Raw genomic sequence first — 20,999 nt, forward strand, 5'->3', positions numbered from 1 at the left:
TTTTCACATTTATTTGTAGACCAAATTCCGTCACATAGTGCAAATTTCATCAAAATCGGACATATATAGCGTGTTTCGCGCATCAAATACCTAAAATCTGCCTAAAATATATATGAGATCTGTATCCAAATCTGAACCGATTTCGATATAATTTGGCACACTTATTTTTTGGCCAAATCCCGGCAAATATTCCAAATTTTATTGAAATCGGTCTTATATAACGGGTTTCGTGCATTAAATGCCTAAAATCGGCCGAGAATATATATGGGAGCTACATATATCCAAATTTGAACCGATTTCTATATAATATGGCACACTTATTTCTAGACTAAATACCATCGCACATTCCAAATTTAATTGAAATCGGTCATATATAGTGTGTTTCGTGCACCAAATTCCTTAAATCGGGCGAAAATATATATGGGGGCTATATCCAAATCTGAACCGATTTCTATATAATTTGGCACACTTATTTCTAGACTAAATTCCATCGCACATTCCAAATTTCATTGAAATCGGACATATATAGCGTGTTTCGTGCACCAAATGCCTTAAATCGGGCGAAGATATATATGGGGCTATATCCAAATCTGAACCGATTTTTACCAAAATAAATAGCGTTCGTCCTTTGGCCAAAAAAACTATCTTCCCCAATTTTCATGCGAATCGGACAATAAATGCGACCTGTACTTTGTTTACAAAAATACATGGACAGACGGACATGCGTAAATCGACTCAGAAAGTGATTCTATGTATATCTCTAAAAGGAACTATGGGTCTATCTCGTTTCCTTTTGCATGTTACAAACTAATGCACAAAGACATAATACCCCTTACCACAAGGTGGTGTAGGGTATAAAGACAAAGACTTCTCAGGCGGTCAAACCATCGACCTCCAATGCAGATGTCCTCGGGAAAAACAACATCCAAGGCGCATGGTCAGGGGAGCAAAAACTCTACACCAAACCACCTTCAATGCCAACTGATGACGACCTTCGGGTGGCAATATCTAGAGAGCTGACCCTGATGAGAGAATCAGCGAAAGTCCCTGGTTGCTATTCGAAACCGGTTTTCGTAATGCCATTGTTTCTGCGATGGCAAATCAGAGTGATAATCGTCAGTTTGGCATTTGTCATTAACTGTCTAAACAAGAAATGTCGTGTTTTCCATGTACAAACGGTAAATGGCTTAGGTGAACTGTGGGAAGGGGCTCAGCTTGCTGCCGTTTCTTTAACTGAGATACCTTCTAGAAGGGTGTTTCCAGCAATGGTTCCCACACCTACCGCGGACAAAGAACTCCTGCTGAAAATGCTAGAGCTCCAAAATCTAGATCTCCATACATCGGGCTGGACTACACTGTGCTACACGACACATTTGCAGGGGTTCTGATGCATAAATTCGGTTTTGTGAGAGTTCATGTAAGACGAAAATACCTTTGATTTGGTATATATATATATATATATATATATATATATATATATATATATATATATATATATATATATATATATGGGGGTTTCTGAGTGAAACTGGGCACTTTCCCAAGATGTGGTTTTTGATTTCTCTTACTTTCATGTGGTGATGCTCCTCCTCCAAAACATTTTAGTATATTTTCAGAATTTTGTTGGGTAACGGTTCCAGAGATATCGCGCTATGAAAATGTCAACTTCTCTAACAACTATATGCAAAGAAATACTCATAACTTCTTTAATATTGATCCAAAAAGAAAAATGGAAATTTTGCGATTTAAAATTTAAAATCAAAAAATTAAAATGAAAAATTAAAATGTTCAACATTTGTTTTGTACTTGCATTTGGAAATTTATCATAAACATCTTAAAAACTTCGTCATTTCTCGATTTGTATGAAGAGAACACTTCAGAGAAGAAACTAATAAAAACAAAAATGCTTACTTCTCTAAATAACACTATCCTATCAGTTAAAATAAACTCACTAAAATAACTGGGAAACCTCCTCGAATTCAAAGAGTACCATATGGCTCTATGCATAACATAAACCCACTAAAATAACTGGGAAACCTCCCAGAATTTCACGGGGATCCATACAGTCCCAGAAGAACTTTATAAATTTAAAAGATAGAGTCCAGTCATTACTGAAAGTCATTGACAAACCATTAGAGTTGGGTAATCTAGTTCCTAGTTCCTTGTACTAGTTCCAAAACGTATTAGTAACATCATGAAATGTAACGTGTGATATTAAGTATACGCAGTTTATTCAAAGAAAAAATGTGAGTCTTTGGAACTGTGAAGTGAACGAGATAGTTGTATTATAATGAGTAAATTCAAAGATAAAACCAAAGAAGTCATTGAAATAAACTGGCAAGTCCAAACATGAGAAGACATTAACAGGTACTAGGTAACAAGTTCGGTGAAACTCACAGCCTAGAAGAATTGTAGACAATCTAAGATGTATAATATTTAACACCAATAGCGTTGAACTCTATAAAGATATCAAAATACGACTAAAGAGTCAGGACAACAAAACAATTACCTTGTTAGGTTTAGTAGGTATTTTTTAAGTTACCAAAATGCACATTGAATCATTTAAATCTAAACATATTTCTAATTTATTAGTATAAAAATTTCAAAACAAACTATATACACTAAAATGCTAATAATAATTTAAAAATAAACTTACTTTACAAATTATGCCTTTTAACATTTTATTTCTAATCTTAAACACTTTTCGGAATCTGTGGAATTCCAACGTTCCAGCCTAGCAATTGGCCGGCTTGGTTTCATAAACAGTATTAGGTCATCATTTAACATCAATGGTGACATTTTATTGGCAATGACAGCCTTAGTGGGTGACCTATATAGGCCAGACAAACTTTCATTGCTAAAGGAACGCCCCCGTTGATCTGGTGCTTCGAGAATATCGACGACTTCATTAATACTGTCGTCGATAAGGCGGTAACTTGGCTGATGATACGGATTGTAGCCCAGTTTGGAGCATATTCTACGAACTTCTTTAACATCAGGAGGATTTGATTTTGGAAAACATTTCGTATGCCAAACGCCATAACTCTGCTCAATAACTTGTCCATATGAGGGTGATTGTGCACCTCCACTAGGGAAGCAGAAGAAAATATATTAGTAAAATGTGAAAATTCATGATGATTAACTTACCTTTGTTTTTTCGCTTGTTGTTTTGGATGTTCGAGGCCATAACAGTAGCGCTCATCTTCGCCATTTCGACAATCTGGCTCTTTGTCACAAACGAATTCTCGGGGAATGCATTCCTCTTTCAATCTATAACAAATGTAGAATTTTTAGAAATAATATTTTGTTTTAGCTTTTATTATCTTAACATTGACTAAACAACCTTTACATCCAAAATAAACAATTAAATTACATTATTATAACAACCATATAAAATTGTGATAATGGCGATTTCTAGAAATGTTTATATCAGTCTTTTATTTTTTTACTTACGATCCACATGGAAAACGATCGGCGGTGCAGTTACATAAAACTGGACTCTCATCACTTTTATCCCAACAATTTCGTATTCCATCGCATATTTTTGAAGGATCAGTGGCTCTGAAAGAAAATAAATAAAAGTTTATAACATTAAGAAGGTACATAGGGTAGAATAGGGACCCTATGCCACTGGCGCACAATTCCTAACGCTGATTAAAGTAAGAGTAGTTTTTAATGTCTCAATACGGGCTGATAGTGGTCAATCCTTAAACAATATTTTCTACACTGGTTCCGGATTACAAAATGATTTAATGAATATAGGTCTGGAATGACGATATTTAAATATGATATATAGGGCTAGTTGCTAGTCACGGTGTGCCTTAACAAATTTAAATGGAAGGTGCTTACACCTCGGAAGTTTTTGCTGATTCTGAAACTACAATGCTCATAGATGAGAAATATCAAGAAACGAAAAAAATCGCGGGAGGGATTTTAAAATAAATCGCGATTTAAGTTCACATTTTTAGGGGCTCTTCAGGTTTTCACGATTTAGCTTAGAAACCGCGAGCTCTATATAAATGGGTCTAAAGAAAATGTTGTAGCAGACAAAATTCTCCACAAGATTGGCCTTTATGATATTTTTGTAGGTTTTACCGTTTTTGAGATATGGAAGTTCAAATTGGGACAATGCACTGACTGTATCGTCCCCTTATAAAACAATATTATGCACAGTACCCCTTAACTATCTTTTAATGGAAACCGCTTACACATGGGATGTTTTTGCGGATTCTGAAACAGCAATGTTCATAGATAAGAAAAATAAAAAAAATTTAAAAAATCGATGGAGGGATTTTTAAATAAATCGCGATCAGAATTCACAATTTTAGGGATTTTTTTAGGTTTTCACGATTTTGTTTGGAAACCGCAAGTCGTATCGAAATGAGTCTGAAGAAAATGTTGTAGCTGTGAAAATTCTCTATAAGACTGACCTTTAGGTTTTTTTCGTAGGTTTTACCATTTTTGAGATATAGAGGTTCAGTTCAAATTTTTAGGTTTTTATCTTAAGTCTTCAAGATTTTGCTTGAAAACCACAATTCATGTCAAAATGGGACTAAAGAAAATGTTGAAGCTGTGAAAATTCTCTACAAGATTGGATGATTTAGTTTTGTCCAAGGTTGTTCCATTTTCAAGATATATAAGTTTAATTTGGGAAATTGCAGTAATGACATTGTTTTATAATGAGGCGATACAGTCAGTGCATTGTCTCAATTTGAACTTCTATATCTCATTAACGGTAAAACCTACAAAAATATCATAATGGCCAATCTTGTGGAGAATTTTCTCTGCTACAACATTTTCTTTAGACCCATTCACATAGAACTCGCGGTTTCCAAGCTAAATCGTGAAAACCTAAAGAACCCCTAAAAATGTGAACTTAAATCGCGATTTATTTTAAAATCTCTCCGGCGATTTTTTTTGTTTCTTGATATTTCTCATTTATGAGCATTTTAGTTTCAGAATCAGCAAAAACTTCCGAGGTGTAAGCACCTTCCATTTAAATTTGTTAAGGCACACCGTGTAGTGCTTTTTAATAATTTTTTATTATGATTTTTAATTGTAATAAATATTTCGAAAATAAAAAAAAATTAAATATGATTTCAACGGCGACATTCTAAAAATGAGCGGCCAAATATTGGTTTTTCGAAGAAGACCAACAATTTCAAAGAGTTCTGTTTCGGACTTCTCCTGTAGGGAAAGAAAGGATTTTTGTTTGAAAACTGTTACTTTGGGGCTATAATAACTGTGCATCAATTAAGAGTGGATTAGAGTATGTCACGTCCAACCGCATCTTGCGTATTAAAACACCAAACTTACAAACTTATGGCATCAGGAACGCTAATTGATACAAATCGTTGGGCCTTGATGGAATCTACATGGTAATGCTGAAGCAGCTATATGTGCCGGGAGTAGAGTATCTCACTTAAGTTCTAAACTGCCACTAGCCATCCCCATTGTCCCCGAAGTCTGGAAAATGGGCAGGGTGGTCCCGTTACTGAAGCCAGGCAGGGATCCCAGCAAAAGTGAATCGTACAGGCAGCACAGCACAACAACAGCGCTGCACGCCATCTCCACACATATTTATCGAGGATTCAACCAGGATAAGCCATATGATGGAACAGTGATGGTGGCGCTTGACTTATCAAAAGCCTTTAATACTGTCAGGCACTGCATGTTGTTTGAGGACATTGAGCAGACAACCCTCAATTATATGTGTGAACACGAAGTCCAAACCACGTAGAGTGAAACAGAGAGTTCCCAAAGGTGGGTTGATATCTCCGGAACAGTTTAACCTCTAACTCTCCTGTATTCCGCCCCCTCCAGACAGCATCGATATCGTAACGTATGCGGATGATTGCGCGATCCTCAGGCACTTTCCCTCATGACATCTGTGAAAGACTGAACTCCTATTTAACCAATTTCACCACATTTTTCCACGCGAGGCATATGCAGATATCCGCCACTAAATCTACGGCCACTCTGTTCACCACATGGACGATGCAGGTGGGAAGAGAGTTGAATGTTGATGAGTGCTCCGACCACAAACTGTTCCAAAATTCTAAAGGTCACATTCGACAGCACGTTTACGTCATCCTTGCATCCAACAGCTATCTGCGACAAAGTGAAAAGTAGGAACAATGTTTTCAAGACCCTAGCCGGCAGCACTTGGGGTGCAGATAACCACATATAAGGCGATAGGTCGGTCTGTGGTGAGCTATGAGGCGCCAGTTTGGTCCGCGAGTTTATGTGCTACGGAATATTCAGACTTGTCTGAATGCCTCCCTGAGAACAGCAATAGAGTGCCTCCTCATGTCTTCAGTGGACCATCCACATGAGGAGGCAAAGATACTTCGAGTACAGCAATACAAGGCTATGCCTTCGTTGCAGTACTTGCTTGGGATCTTCACGTTCTAGGGAGCGAGGTCCAGGGATACAGGTAATAACCCCTAGATCATCTAGCATATCAATCAGGTTTGAACAGCATTCACACGGACGCAGTTGCTAAGGACATAACCAACTATAGTGTATAAACTCCTCGGAGTATATGCCCCATATATCGCAGCTGCGGAGCGTCAGCTGGCACGACAAACCAGAGTGGTTTTTGCTCAACTACGCTCGCAATATTGAAGTCGCTTAAATTCTTATAGGGCAAAGATACATCGGACAGTGCAAAACATCTGCCGAGAATGCGGCATGATCTGCACCTTTTTAACTGACCTGCCAAACCTACTCATCTAGCTCCAATAAACCTGTGGTTACATCCCATCGAAGCAGCCACATTCCAGGAACTGGAGATAGACCCAGACCCAGATTGAGCAGAAGAACGAGCACACAAACATACAATAATAAACACTGTTACAACAACAACAACCAAACTTACGTAGACGATATCGTCATCTACAAAGGACAAAAAATCCACTTCAACGCCAAGCCATCGATCGAATGTCAATGAGAGGTTAAGTTGCCGGACTAAAACCCTCATAATTCTGCCAGCTGCGTTAGCAAAGGTCATCTCCGCAGAAGGATTCGACAAAGTTAACTTCTACTAAATTCAGGAGCAGCCCATACGGTTTCAATTAAACTTTTATAAGTCCTTTTAAATATCATCATTATAAGTAATCTTTTGGATTTACTGAACAGATTTATAGCGTTTCGGTTAACTTAAAGATAAAAGTGATGATTAAATTTCAAGGAGGCGCTTCTTGGCATTAACTTAAATTATATTTTTAATTCCTCCAAATTGGTTTATTTTGCGTCCATCCATTCGATAATAAAAGAAAAAATACATAATAATGGCCCTTGGAGTGTTTGCAACTTAAAGTTATCCAGAGGGCAGGAAACCCCACACGCCTACCAACCTGCAGTCGTCCCATGGTCATTTTTTAAATTGCAAATTCTTGCAGAAGTCTGAAAACATGTCAGTTTCACACCACTAAACTCAACTAAGGAAAAACATCTGCACTTGAACGATTTAGCCGAACTGCACCTTTCCAAACTCATTAAATTACAAGTCCTTATCGGAACAACAAATTATTAAGGCTGGCCTTATACAAACCCCATCTAACATGCTCATCGGTCAAAACTTCAGTCGGTACAGAGTTGCATTTTAGAAAAAATAAACGTAAAGTCCACGATTAATTGAATTTTAATTTAAATTAATTTTGATAATATAGCAACCTCATATCCAACTTAGCATTCACTCATTGAAACAAAGGCCTTCACTTCTTCTCTATTTTCAACAGTTCCTTCTTTCACTCGTTGAACTCGTTGACATTTATTTCCCAACTAAAACGATTAGCAATTGAGGAGTTGCCATCGGAAACCACTTTGCATTTCACAGTCCACTTTTTGCTAACAGTCGTAATTGCTCAGACACTTCTATAACATCTAGTATTTGTACAATTTGTACCCACCTTAGATATGTGAAACATGAACATATCGTTGGTTCATCCGTCAAATCTTCACAATCGGCAACATGATCACAAAATTTAGTCTTTGGTACACATTTGTTAGAGGTACGGCATTTCATTTCCGAAGGATCACAAACTAGAAGTAATGTGCATACATAAATACATATGTTATATCGAGGGAACAATTTAAGTCATTTAAAAACATACCATTTCTTAAAAGTCTACACTTTTCAGAAAGTTCATCGCTACCATCGTGACAGTTCGATGTGCCGTCACAGATCTGTGTAGTATTTAAACACAAACCCAAGGGACATCTTAATGACGCACAGAATGGAGGATCAAACGGGAATTTACACTTTGAATTATCTGCAAAATGAATTCAATAATAAAATCAAATTATAGTTCCAAGATTAATAAAGAACTTACCCATTGCATCTTGTATGCCTTGGTAGGCCTCATCGAGCGTCCTCACCGCAAAGAACTGCTTAAAACTACTGCAATTCGTGTTGTTATATGAGAAAAGTGCATTCGGGTACCAACCTGTGTTGTTGCTGCGACATACTGTTATTCCCTGATCGATTGGTTCCAAGCTCTTTGAATTTGCATGCTTAATACCGAATTGTGTACAATTGGTTGATGCGGAAATAACTTCGTTATCGTCATCTTCCTGTGAACTGGTAGCCTCCGGTGAATTGTCTATCAAATTATCGGCTTCCCTAAATAGTTTACCGGGAAATTTATTTTCATTGAATCGATAACAACTCATCCCTTTGGTAGTGCAAAGTTCAGTACTTCTTTGCTCATCCAAAGAAACGGTTTTAACGCGTCCATTTTTATTTTCGTGCAGCACAGCAATGCATTGGTGTTTGTCCTCTAAAATTGAACTGAAATGAGTATAAATTAAAAAAACAATTACAACAAATATTTAATATTTATTTCAGAGCCAAATTATAGTCACTATTAAAAAAAAAACTTCTCAAAGCAAAATAAAGTACCCACGAACAACGCTGCACTTGGGCATTGTGAGTGACGCAATTCTGACGCAAAGCAGGGAATTGCTCTATCTGAGATGGGAAAGCTCTTCCTTCAACAACTGGGAAGACATCCCTCTGTTTGTCGATGAGATGGACACTACAATCATCCTATCTCAATCAAGCAGAGAGGCGCCCCTCTCTGTTGCTCTAGGGAGTACAAAGCCAGGCGTGCATGGATGAAACGTCAGTCACTTCCGATAGACCAGTCGTTCCCCGGCAATGCACTTTGACAGATGAGGCTGTGAATGAAAAGATGAGTGATACATCTTCCCACATCGCCAACCATCAAGAGTAGTAAGGCCCGCGGAAGAAAGGACATACACGTCTATAAAAGTTATAGCCCCAAGTTTGTGAGCAAATCTCCAGGAAATATTACACAGTCGGAATTCCGGTAGATATGGCTGAATCTTCGTTTTCAGAGGAAGTACCCTCACGATAAGAAGCGTTCGCTACATATTGAACTGGAAATTTGGTAAAATAATCGGAGAATTCAAGGGGCCAGACGCAGGTCATAGCTAGAATAACAGTATCGCCTGTGAGTGCCGATAAAGCTGCTGGGGGGAAATGGGACTGAAAGGGTTCTGGCCCTTCGAATTTGTAGAAATCTGGTAAATAGATAACTGCAAACAAGGTGGCAAGAAGCAAGTTCAGCTCATCCGGGAAAATGGGACAGGTTCGAGGAGGACCACTGACGGTTCATCAACATCATCCATCAACCTAGTGGACCGAAGACAACAGGCGTGTTTGATGGTGCTAAGAGGGTGGTGGAACGTCCTTCGATCACACGGTGGCCCTGCAAAGGTAGCTCAAAGCAAAAATTACCAAATGGAGTTGGGCAATCTCGTCGTTCATCGTTCACTGTCCTAGTTTAAAAACGTATGAGCAATGTCATACAAACCAACGTGTGAAATTACGTACACGCAATTTTTTCATACAATCTGCCGGAGTACATTGAACAAAATAGTGAACCCATACCTGCAAGGATGATTGACCCAAAGCCATCTGCAGCATTGAATGCTATGCTGAACATTCAACCCCTGGATATTCTACTTCAGTACTAAACATTCCGAGGTGCCTCGGGAGCTTAACATTGGGGGGTTCAACGATTTAGGCATGTATGCGTTCTACAGCAGATAGGTAACAAGATTCGACGATAGGCGAGATGAAACCGACCACATTTCGCTAACTCTAGACTTTGACACAGCTGAACTAATAATACCTGATAGTAGAGAGTGGACTACTTCCTGGTAGTCTATTCATCTTCACTGGCAGTCTATTCATCTTCATCTTCTATTCATCTTCGAAGATGGAAGAAGGCGCGGAAAGCCGGTTAAGTTTTGTTGGAAACCAGGGCACTGCATCATCTTCACTGATGGTTCGAAGATGGAGCTGGTGTTTATTGTGAAAAACTGAACACCAGGCCCTCGTATAAACTTAGTGGGAATGACAGGCTTTGCCAATAGGAAAGTCACAGAATACGTGGACAGCCAGGCTGCTCTAAGCATTAGGGCCCTACACTATTAAATCTATGATTGTTCAAAATTGTAGGTCTATCTTAAAAACTTGTGGTTGATCCGTTAAGTTTTGTTGGGTACCAGGGCACTGCAATGTTGAGGGTAATGAGACAGTTGGTGAAATGGCAAGAGGACGTTCCCAGCCCTCTGATCATCAGGTGGAAGACTGTGGCAAGCCACCACATTGCTTCTTCCTTGACAAACTCAGTAAGCCTGGTTATAAGTTTTTGATGTCAATGGTTATAAGTTATCGATGACAATCTGGCCGGCAATCACAGGTCGTAGAACTGCACCCCTTCTTTCACTTCGCAATTCAGAGGTCAGAATTGTTGTGGGGGTCATCCCTGGTCATTGCAGCATTAGAACAATTATAAGTAGTTGAGAAGACAACAAGAATGAGTACTGCAGGATACGTAAGGAAATAAAAGAGACTGAAACAGCCTGTATGGTGTCCATGCGATTGTATCTCTATCTCTCTCTCTCTCTTACTTCTATTTTATAGATCCCGCAGTCCTGTTAATATATTGCAGGAGCCTTAAGTGAGTGGGTATGGGCGGGCCATCCTAGACTCAATTATTTCAATTAACTCACTTTCACTTCCCTACGTGAATGCCTTCCAAGGAATCTCAATGACAATTCTTAAGTAATTGGATGAACCCGGGGTCGTGTATGTAACAAGTGACCTCAATCTACCGTTAGCCATCCATACTGTACCAGGTGCCTGGAAAGTTGACAGAGTGAACCCGTTACTGAAGCTAGGCAAGGATTTGAGGTGAATCGTACAGACCGATCTCCTTCTTGTCGCCAGTAGCAAAGGTTCTAGAGGCACTACACCTCCCAATGATGAGAAGCAGTTTCCCAGTTGCCCAACATCAACATGGATTCCTAAAAATGCACATCGCCACAACAGCATTACACGTCATATCCACACATATAATTCGAGAACTAAAGCAGTACGGCCGTGCGATCAAACTATGGTGGCTTTTGACCTTTCAAAGGCCTTCGAACCATGCCAAACTGTTCGAGGATATAGAGAAGACTTCCCTCCAAACGTGTTAGAAACGTTGGATAATCAACTATATGTGTGGGAGGCAGCCGTTTGTGGAATTCAGAAATATGAAGACCCGTAGAGTGAAACAGGGAGTTCCTCAAGGCGATGTGATATCTCCGGAACTGTTTAACCACTACCTTTCTGAAATCCCACACCCTCCACAATGACATATGCATGTGATAGGTTTAGTGTCTACATAGCTGACGTAGTGTAGCTCTTCAATCTGGGGAATATGCAAAAATATCCGCCGCTAAGTCCACCGGCACACTATTCACCACTTGGATGGCAGAAATGAGATTCCCCCTGTACATATTGGTCTATGGTGCCCTGATTCCGACCACTAGCTACCCCAAGATATTGGATGTAATGTTCGATAGCATGTTTAAGTCGTCCGCGTAGTAGGAACAGCACTTTGGGTGCTGACAAAGAAACCTTGTTGACCTCTTATAAAACAATAGGCCGGTCTGTGGTAAGCTATGTGGCGCCAGCGTGGTATGACACCAGTGGACCATCTTCATGAGAAGAAGAAGGTTTTACCGGTGCATCAGCACAACAGGATGTTGTCAATGCTGTACCTCTTTGGTGTTATCGCAGTAAAGGTGTGAACAGAATGAAATACGCCGCTTTTTTCACGCTCAGTTTCATATCAAAGATTAAAGTCCAAGTACTACCTAATTCAAATGCTGTCAAATTAATTTGAATTAGGTAGTACTTTTCCTTTAGTCTTTTACATGAAACTGAGCGTGATAAAGCGGCGTATTTCATTGTGTTTCTACCTTAAGTATACCTACCACAATCTAGTCGACAGGCCCCCACCTAGGCACGTCAGGCGAGTTCTTCGTGATCTGGATAAGATGTCCAAAGGTATAAACTAGAACTTCTATATCAACGAACCTATCAGGCAGGGAAGCATTCATACTGATGCAGTTGCGCCTGCAGTACAAAGGTACATTGAAAATGCCTTACTCGGAGGTCATCAACAATCCATCACAGAAGAAGAGCACCAGCTGACAAGGCGAACGCGAGTGGCTTTAAGGGGACGATGCTGTAGCCTCAATTCATATTAGACCCGATTTGATGCCTAATCGATAACTAAATCAAATACAAAGGAACATATTTGCGTTGCTTCAACAACAACGAACTGCAGTAGACTCCAGTGGACCATTTACATAAAACGGCTTAGATTTTTACCACAGAAATGATCTTGATGTTCTTCATCTCCTATATAAAAGCAGCATAAATTACGGTCCTAACGCAGCTTCGGATAAAAAACAATTTTATTTGTGAGAAGAGGGTTGAAGCCAAAGGAGGGTAGACCAAAAAGAGGGTAGATAAAAATGCAACCAAATGTGAAAAACTGGCAACTTATGACAGTTATAAACATTAGTTCTCATCGTCAAACACCAACAACATCGTCTCTTTTCTTATATCATTTTACTGGGGGGTGTTTTCGTTTCTGATGCTAACTACGCAAGCAATGATGTCACTGTGTTTCGAAAATATTGGGGACTCTTTTGCAGCTAATCTTTAACGATTTGGATTAAATAAAACTTGTTTGCCTAACTAAAATAAAATATATTTTACTCTGTTTGCATTAAAACTCTTGATCTTTCTATATCTTAAAGGTACATCTAAGCTTTTAAGAACGATTTAAATACATACCCTTCTGGTACAAAGGTGGGCAAAATAAAATGTGAAAATCTGACAGGTTTCTCCAAGTGCATCATTAATATATCACTATTTGGAATGACTTCCATGCAATCAATGCGACGTATTTCCTCGTGATTACTTTTGTGGGCTTTGCTCTTTGTTTTACCACCACCAAATAAAGCTGCGACATAATCCAAATTTAATCTGCAAGTAACAGTAAGAGAAATTCGAAACAACAATTTTTGACTCGTATCCTGGTTACCTTATGCCATAGTTGCAGGTTTCATGTACCATTATCCAATGTTTGTCCATCAAAACACCAATACACCATAGTTTACCGTTGGCATAGACGTCCACCAACCAGGGCCAATGCAGCTCTTCAATAACTTCGTGCAGTTGTTGATCAACCAATATTGTTATATTTTTCTTTGGATCGTTTGAGTTTTCCAAACTATTCACCCCTGACTGATTCGTCTTTCCTCCCACGCTCGACAATGTCTCAGGCTTTACAAATACATTTGGTTTGTTATGGGTCTCAATGGACGGCTGCAATTGTTCCGTCTTTGTTTCTACGTGCGGTTTTGCTTGACCAGCACTAAACGCTTTAATGGGTTCGGTTTTATTTGACTTAGCAATACATTCCACATAGAGACCCAGGCAAACTTCTTTGGTTTGCTCTATGCGAATTGTTCGCAAATTCTTGAACGAAGGGAAAACACTCTTCAAAGCGGAGAAATATTCGCTATCACTCACCGTGTTTTGTATTTCGTCACTTATGCGGGATCTCGTATGCAAATCTGGACTAATCGGTATTATATGTTCGTAAATTGTTGGCATTGTGGTATTGTAAAAGCTGTAGCCCTTGAAACCTAGCAGAGAACACACTTCGCTTGCTGTCTTGGCATTATGATCGCCATACGAAGTCTCATGAGTGCAGACAATACGCCAAGTACCATTGTTGTTGCGGGAAAAAATTCCAGCCGTGTTTAAGATCGGTTGACGATGGCCGTCCATGTAGATTTCCTTGCCATTGGTGAGAGCAACTATGAAGAGAAAGCAATGAAACAGAAAGGATGACTTTGCCAAAAAAAACGCTTACTACTTACAACAATCCTTTTCATCTTCCTTAAATCGACAGTCAATGATGTTGTCACACCGCTTGGTTAGTGGAATACAATGCCTTGATAGGGGACATAAAAACTCATCGGATTTGCAGTGTCCTGAAAATGTTTGACCCCACTTGTTTTAGCATATTTAGCATAGAAGTTAGTTTGACACTTACCACAATCATCTTCATCGGTCAAGTCCTCACAATCAGATTTCCCATCACATATCAAAATACTTAATTTTCCCTGTATTAAAAAAACAACGAAAACGTACAGATTTCATAAGAACGTTCGTATATACAAAACATGTTTGAGTGGAAGTGCTAAATAAACCAATTGTAGGAGGACATATAACCAATTTTCACCTTTGATTGAATGGCATATAAAATAAAAATTCCAAAACAAAACAGATCTTTAACGAAAGGAAAAAAGGGTACTACTCTAATGCCAGCTATATATTGTACTGCCAAACAGGCTGCTACCGATAAACCCTTGTGTACGTGTGTGATTGACTGCTGTGTGGCATCCCTTCAATTCATTTTTAATAACAAAGATCGGGTAAAAAAAACATAATGAGAACCGTACCTGGAGAATCTACATAAAATCTTCTGAGCACCATTTTTGTTGTTGTAGCAACGCAAATATGTTCGTTCGTACATCTTTTCGTCAATCTGGTTCTGGTTCCCCTGCGTCCACAAGGACACAAGATTTCTTTTTGAGCAACCCAAGTGCTGCCGGACACAATTTGAGAACCTTGTTTCTACTTCTGATACAAGTTATAATACATTACACTCAATATCTTGGGAAGTTGGTGGTCTGAATCAGGACGACATCGACCAATATGTTCAGAAGTAGCCTCATTCTGGCCGTGGTTTAGCGGTGTAAAATTTCATACTCCTCACATGGAAGAACTGCACTAAGTCAGCTATGTAGATATTTAACCTATCACATATCACACAATCATCCACATACATTGCGATATCCATTCCGTCTGGAGGGTTTTGAATTTCAACCACCACCCTCACACCCTTTTAGGGAACTCCTTGTTTCACTCTAGGGGTCTTATTTCTTATTTCTGAATTCCACAAACGGCAGCCTCCCACACATATAGTTGATTACACTATGCAACACTGAAAATGCAAACAACTTCTAGTATGGATTTTTTGAAAGTACATATTTAGACTACAAAAACCCTAGTTGGGTTTTGTCCTGTCAGATCCAGTTCGGATTTTATGGCCGCATCTAAACCGGGCTAAATATACACTTTTTTGCATTTATCAGGCCTTTATCTCAGAAACGAATAGGAATTTGGCTTTGCTGTCTTTAGCAATATTGTAGCCCTTAACTAGTAGAACTTATCTTTTGAAGAAACCACATAAGAAAAACTCCATCTAGGGCATCGAAATCTATAAAATATAGAACATTTTACATAATTGCTGAAATTCTGGTCAGTATCGCCTAAACTATTGGGAGTTGAACCAAGTAAACTTTTGCAAAAATCTTCCAAATAAAGTTCTCAACAATTCTTTAGAACATTCTGAAACTCTAAAATGCTTACTTCATGTTGTTTCAGCGGTATTTTGCATCATATCTTTTACAACACGTATTTCAAACACAGTTCACACCAACAGTTTATGCTCGCATTTCGGATCTCACCACATTATTGACATTTTTATTAAATCGTCGTTGAAAAATGTACTGAAAACAACGGGATAGAGGCATTTTACAACAATCACATGTTCTGAAGAGTTGTGTATTACATTCCAGGGAATATTTTTCCGGAAGAAAATATTCAGGAAAAATTAACGGTTTTGGAGATATGGTGCGAAATGTATATAAATTGTGGTATTTTTGCATATATTTTGAAATTTGAGGCAATAAATGTAGTTTTTTGAGTTCTTTATTTCTCAAAATATTATATTCTTGTCATTGTCTACAAATTTGCTTCAGAGGTCAAAAGAAGATTCGCATTGGTTTCAGAGATATAGCCCCGAATTTCTTTAAAAACTCAATATTTAACCATGTTTAGATGGGGCCATAAAATCCGAGCTGGATCTGACACAACAAAACCCAACTAGGGTTTTTGTCGTTTGGGTCTGTACTTTCAAAAAATCCGCACTTCGAATTGTTTGCACAATATCACCTTAAAAATGTTGCACAGTGTTATTCAACGTTTCAAACAAGGTTGAAGGAAGTCTTCCCTATATCCTCAAACAGCTGGCATGGTTAACGGTATCGAAGGCCTTCGATAAGTCAAGAGTCGCCATACCATTGTGAATTCGCGTGGGTTCAACGCATTAGATCAACGCATTGATCGTTACGAAAAAAATCGACAGAAAGTTAAATAGAGGCCTATTTAATGCCAAAATTACACGAAAGCGGTACCACGGGTCCAACGGGGGATATATTGGGAAAAATTGTTGAGTTTGGCAAAAGTGTAAACTTTATTTTGGGTGACGTAGGGGAAGGAAGATACCAAGCAACGGTCCTGACCGGTTTTAACATGGCAAAGCCCAGGATTTATCTTGGTCCCTCTTTCATCTCAAGTGGACACTGACCTTCCCGTGGTGTCACCTGGGGAACTGCCTTTAACACCCGTTAAAGGTAGTGAGCTAACATGTGCCGCGCGTTCTCCCATAAGAACGTTAAAAACTTGGGTTTGGGCGTCGGGCTAGTAACCCTACCCTAGAAAAAACAGCATACTATGAAAAAACGAAAGAAAAGAAAAACAACCCCCTCTAAAGTTGACGAACCCCGCAAACGTTTTAAGGACCATGATCTGCGAATCTGCACCTGGAATGTTCGCACTCTTTATAGAGAAGGTGCAGTCTTCGCATTGGCAGACGTACTTGAAAAGTACAAGGCCGATATTACTGTCATACAGGAAATACGATGGATTGGGAAAGGCGTCACAACAACACCTAAAGGTGACGCACTGTATTATAGCTGCCATGACGTAAAGCATGAGTTTGGTTGCGGATTTGTAGTTAGTCGGAGACTAAACCATCTGGTATTCACCCCAGTGAATGAAAGATTTGCTGCAATTCGAATAAAGGCTAAATTCTTCAACATCAGCTTTATTTGCGCTCATGCTCCCACTGAAGAAAAGGACGAACGCTCGTAAAATAGAGCGCTTAGAAGAAACGTATGACCGTTGCCCTGCCCATGACATTAAAATCATTCTAGGCGATTTTAATGCCAAAATTGGAAAGGAGAATATCTTTGGCCCAACAGGCGGGAAATTCAGTCTCCACAGTGAAACATCTGACAATGGTATGAGGCTGATAGACTTTGCAGCTGCAAGAAACATGGTAGTTAGCAGTACAAGATTTAATCATCTCGATATTCATAAGGGCACCTGGCTGTCTCCAGATCAGAAAACAAGAAATCAAATTGATCATGTTGTGATAGATGGAAGACATTCATCGAGCGTGTTGGATGTACGATCGTTCCGAGGCGCAAACATTGATTCGGACCACTACCTTGTTGCAGCAAAGGTACGCACCCGCTTAAACGTAGCAAACAAAGTACGAACAGACACAACACGAAAGTTAGACATCGGTAAGCTGCAATCACAACAGATAGCCACAGCATATTCCACTCAACTAGCCCGATTGCTTAATCAAAGCACTCCTCATCCCGATAACATATCAGCGCAATGGCAAAGCATTGCCCACTCCATGCAAACAGCCGCAAAATCCATACTTGGATACCAGAGGCCTCCACCAAGGAATCCATGGTATGATCAGGAGTATCGTGCTGCCACCGAAGAGAAAAATGCGACATATAGGGCTACTTTACAATCCGTAGCAACGCGTAGTGCACGAGAGAGATACAGGGAGAAAAGGAGAGAGGAGAAACGTCTTTTCCGCAGGAAAAAGAGAGAGATTTAAAAGCGGGAGAGTGAAAAAATCGAGATGTACAGGAGCCAGAATGAAGTCCGAAAATTCTACCAAAGAGTCAAGCATCAAACTGATGGATTTGGTACAGGCACATCCTCCTGTAGAGACCAGCAAGGTAATTTGGTAACTGATACAGATAGTGTACTCAGGATATGGAAAGAACATTTTTCAAAACTGTTGGTATCCAATAGCAGCGAAGACGACGAAGATACCACAGTCCCAATCCCAGAAGATGGTATTGAATGTATACCGCCCAGCCAAGATGAGGTAAAGACAGCAATAAATCGGCTGAAGAATAATAAGGCAGCAGGAGCCGATGGCTTACCAGCCGAGCTGTTCAAAACCGAAGGCGACACGCTGATAAGGTGTATTCATCAGCTAGTTAGCACCATCTGGCAGGAAGAACGAGTACCCGACGATTGGAACCTGAGTATCATGTGCCCCGTCCACAAGAGAGGAGATAAGACTGTATGCTCTAACTATAGGGGCATAAGTCTACTCCCTATTGCCTACAAGATCGTGTCAGGGATATTGTGCGAACGACTAAAGCCTATGGTCAACGAGATAATTGGACCATACCAATGCGGCTTTAGACCTGGCAAGTCCACCATTGACCAGATATTTACCCTGCGGCAAATCCTGGAGAAGACCCAAGAGATGCAGATCGACACCTACCACCTTTTTGTCGATTATAAACAGCCTTCGACAGCCCGCTGCGTTCAAAGGTATTCCAAGCCATGTCTGAATTTGGTATCCCCGCAAAGCTCATCCGGCTTTGCAAAATGACTTTAACTGACACGAGGTCCTCAGTTAAAATAGGAAAGAACCTCTCCGAAGAGTTTGGTACCAAATGAGGTTTCAGACAAGGAGACAGCCTTTCGTGTGATCTCTTTAACATCCTGCTGGAAAAGGTTGTACGAGAGGCAAACGTCAAAAGAAGTGGCACAATCTACACCAATAGTCACATGTTACTTGCTTATGCTGATGATATAGACATCATGGACCGATCAGTAAAAGAAGTAACTGATACCTTTATGAAGGTCGAAGGAGAATCTGCTAAAGTGGATCTGGCGGTAAACGGTGAGAAGACCAAGTTGATGGTGTCGACGCGCAATGCGTCCATTGAGTTCGGACCGACTGTGGAAGTTGGTTCCTATAATATTGAGGTAGTAAAAGACTTCGTCTACCTCGGCACCTCCGTAAACACAACAAACGACGTTAAATAAAAAGAAGTATTGGCCACATCTCGTCAAACAAAAATAACGCTCTACAAAACACTGATACTACCCGTGCTGATGTATGGCTCCGAAGCCTGGGTACTTGCGCAAGCAGACATGGCAGTGCTTGGTGTGTGTGAGAGAAAAATTCTTCGAAAGATCTACGGACCAATCTGCGTTGACGGTGAATATCGACGTCGCATGAACCACGAGCTGTATCTGCTGTACAAAGACATCAATATTGTTAAACGTATCGAGATGCAGCGATTGCGTTGGCTAGGCCATATCATAAGAATGAGCGATGACGACCCCGCTAAAAAGGTGTATAAACACGGACCGCTTGGCAGTGCACGCAAAATTGGCAGGCCAAGGAATAGATGGCGCAAACAAGTGGATGATGAGATGAAAAGGCGCGGTATTCCAGAAAGCGAAGCAACAAATAGAGAGAATTGGAGATATTTTCTTAGTTCGGCCTATAGAACAAATGTTCTGTAATGGGCCAGCTAAGTAAGTAAACTTTATTTTGACGAGTCAAATTTTTGGTCATTTTGGCAATCTTCTTTTATTCCCTATAGAAACGTTGGAAGGGCCTATTATTTTCTGGATTTTAATTCACCACTGAATACTTAAAAAATTACATTTATATGTTATACGTATAATATCTCTATGTCGGTGTAATAATGCAATCAAAAAAAATTTGAGAAGTGGAACCTTTATTTTGACGCTCACTGTACATATCGCACCAATTCTGAGTGTGACAAAGGCCAGATCAACCTTGGAAGTGCACCGGTGCCCTTGGGTAGACTGCGAGGTATCTCGTATTCCGACGACTCTATGTCCCAGCAAGCTGCAACATAACTGCTTTCACAGTAGTCCTGGAGGCGACTAAGATCAGAACAGCAACGGAAGTGCACCATTCCATACATCTTAACGAAGTTGGCATATGGTGGATGCGGATCTGGCTAACGGAACAGATCCATGGTCAGGAGTTCTTCTCTATCCGGGATATATTGCCGCTCCCATTGTGAATAAATACAAGAACACAAACACATAATTGCTTTGGCGATGTCGATGAAGATAATATAATAATATTTCGAAGCCGGAAGGACAGTTATGCCGTAGGTCAAAATTCTGAGTTATGGCGTGATCAAATTTTTGTTAGGTTCTTTTTTTATGCAAGTAAAGTTTGTCAAGAAAGAATTCATTTCGCTATAACTCAGAAATATGACCTACGGAATAACTGTCCTTCCGGCTTCGAAATATTATCTTCATCGACTTTCATCGCCAAAAGGAATGTTTCGTTTTAGCACTGCATTTAGAAAAGTTTCAATCAGCGAATTAATTTCATTTGATTGACAACTCTATAAGTTTTGCAATGGTATGTATATAAACTTAATCATTTACTTAAAACCGGTTTAAAAATCGGTTTTAATGTCGAAATTTGTTACAAACGAATATTTCATTTACACTGTGCAGCATCACTTTTGGGGGGTGAAAAATTTCATTTGGAGATGAAAGCCCTTGATGAATATACTACGAACCCAAAAGGAAATTTTCGCCGTAGGTCAAGTTTCTGAGATATCGCGCGATGAAATTTTTAATTTTTTCTCTATAA

The 20,999-nt window shown here is 39.6% G+C and overlaps 1 protein-coding gene across 1 annotated transcript in view; it reads right to left on the reverse strand.

Moving 5' to 3' along the window:
* Positions 1–2,673: 2,673 nt before the first annotated feature.
* The window catches only part of ndl (serine protease nudel), a 48,699-nt gene continuing 30,373 nt past the window's right edge, over positions 2,674–20,999 (reverse strand). Inside the window, exons 11-20 of the mRNA XM_073985268.1 lie at positions 14,442–14,511; positions 14,266–14,379; positions 13,422–14,202; positions 13,172–13,363; positions 8,337–8,794; positions 8,118–8,276; positions 7,914–8,046; positions 3,454–3,561; positions 3,148–3,270; positions 2,674–3,088 (exon numbers count right to left, since the gene is read on the reverse strand). Of these exons, the coding sequence (XP_073841369.1) occupies positions 2,674–3,088; positions 3,148–3,270; positions 3,454–3,561; positions 7,914–8,046; positions 8,118–8,276; positions 8,337–8,794; positions 13,172–13,363; positions 13,422–14,202; positions 14,266–14,379; positions 14,442–14,511 (2,553 nt within the window). The remainder of the gene's footprint in view (positions 3,089–3,147; positions 3,271–3,453; positions 3,562–7,913; positions 8,047–8,117; positions 8,277–8,336; positions 8,795–13,171; positions 13,364–13,421; positions 14,203–14,265; positions 14,380–14,441; positions 14,512–20,999) is intronic.

Source organism: Musca autumnalis, unplaced genomic scaffold (genome assembly GCF_047663935.1).
Source record: "Musca autumnalis isolate F117 unplaced genomic scaffold, ASM4766393v1 scaffold_4, whole genome shotgun sequence".
Taxonomy (NCBI): Eukaryota; Metazoa; Arthropoda; class Insecta; order Diptera; family Muscidae; genus Musca; species Musca autumnalis.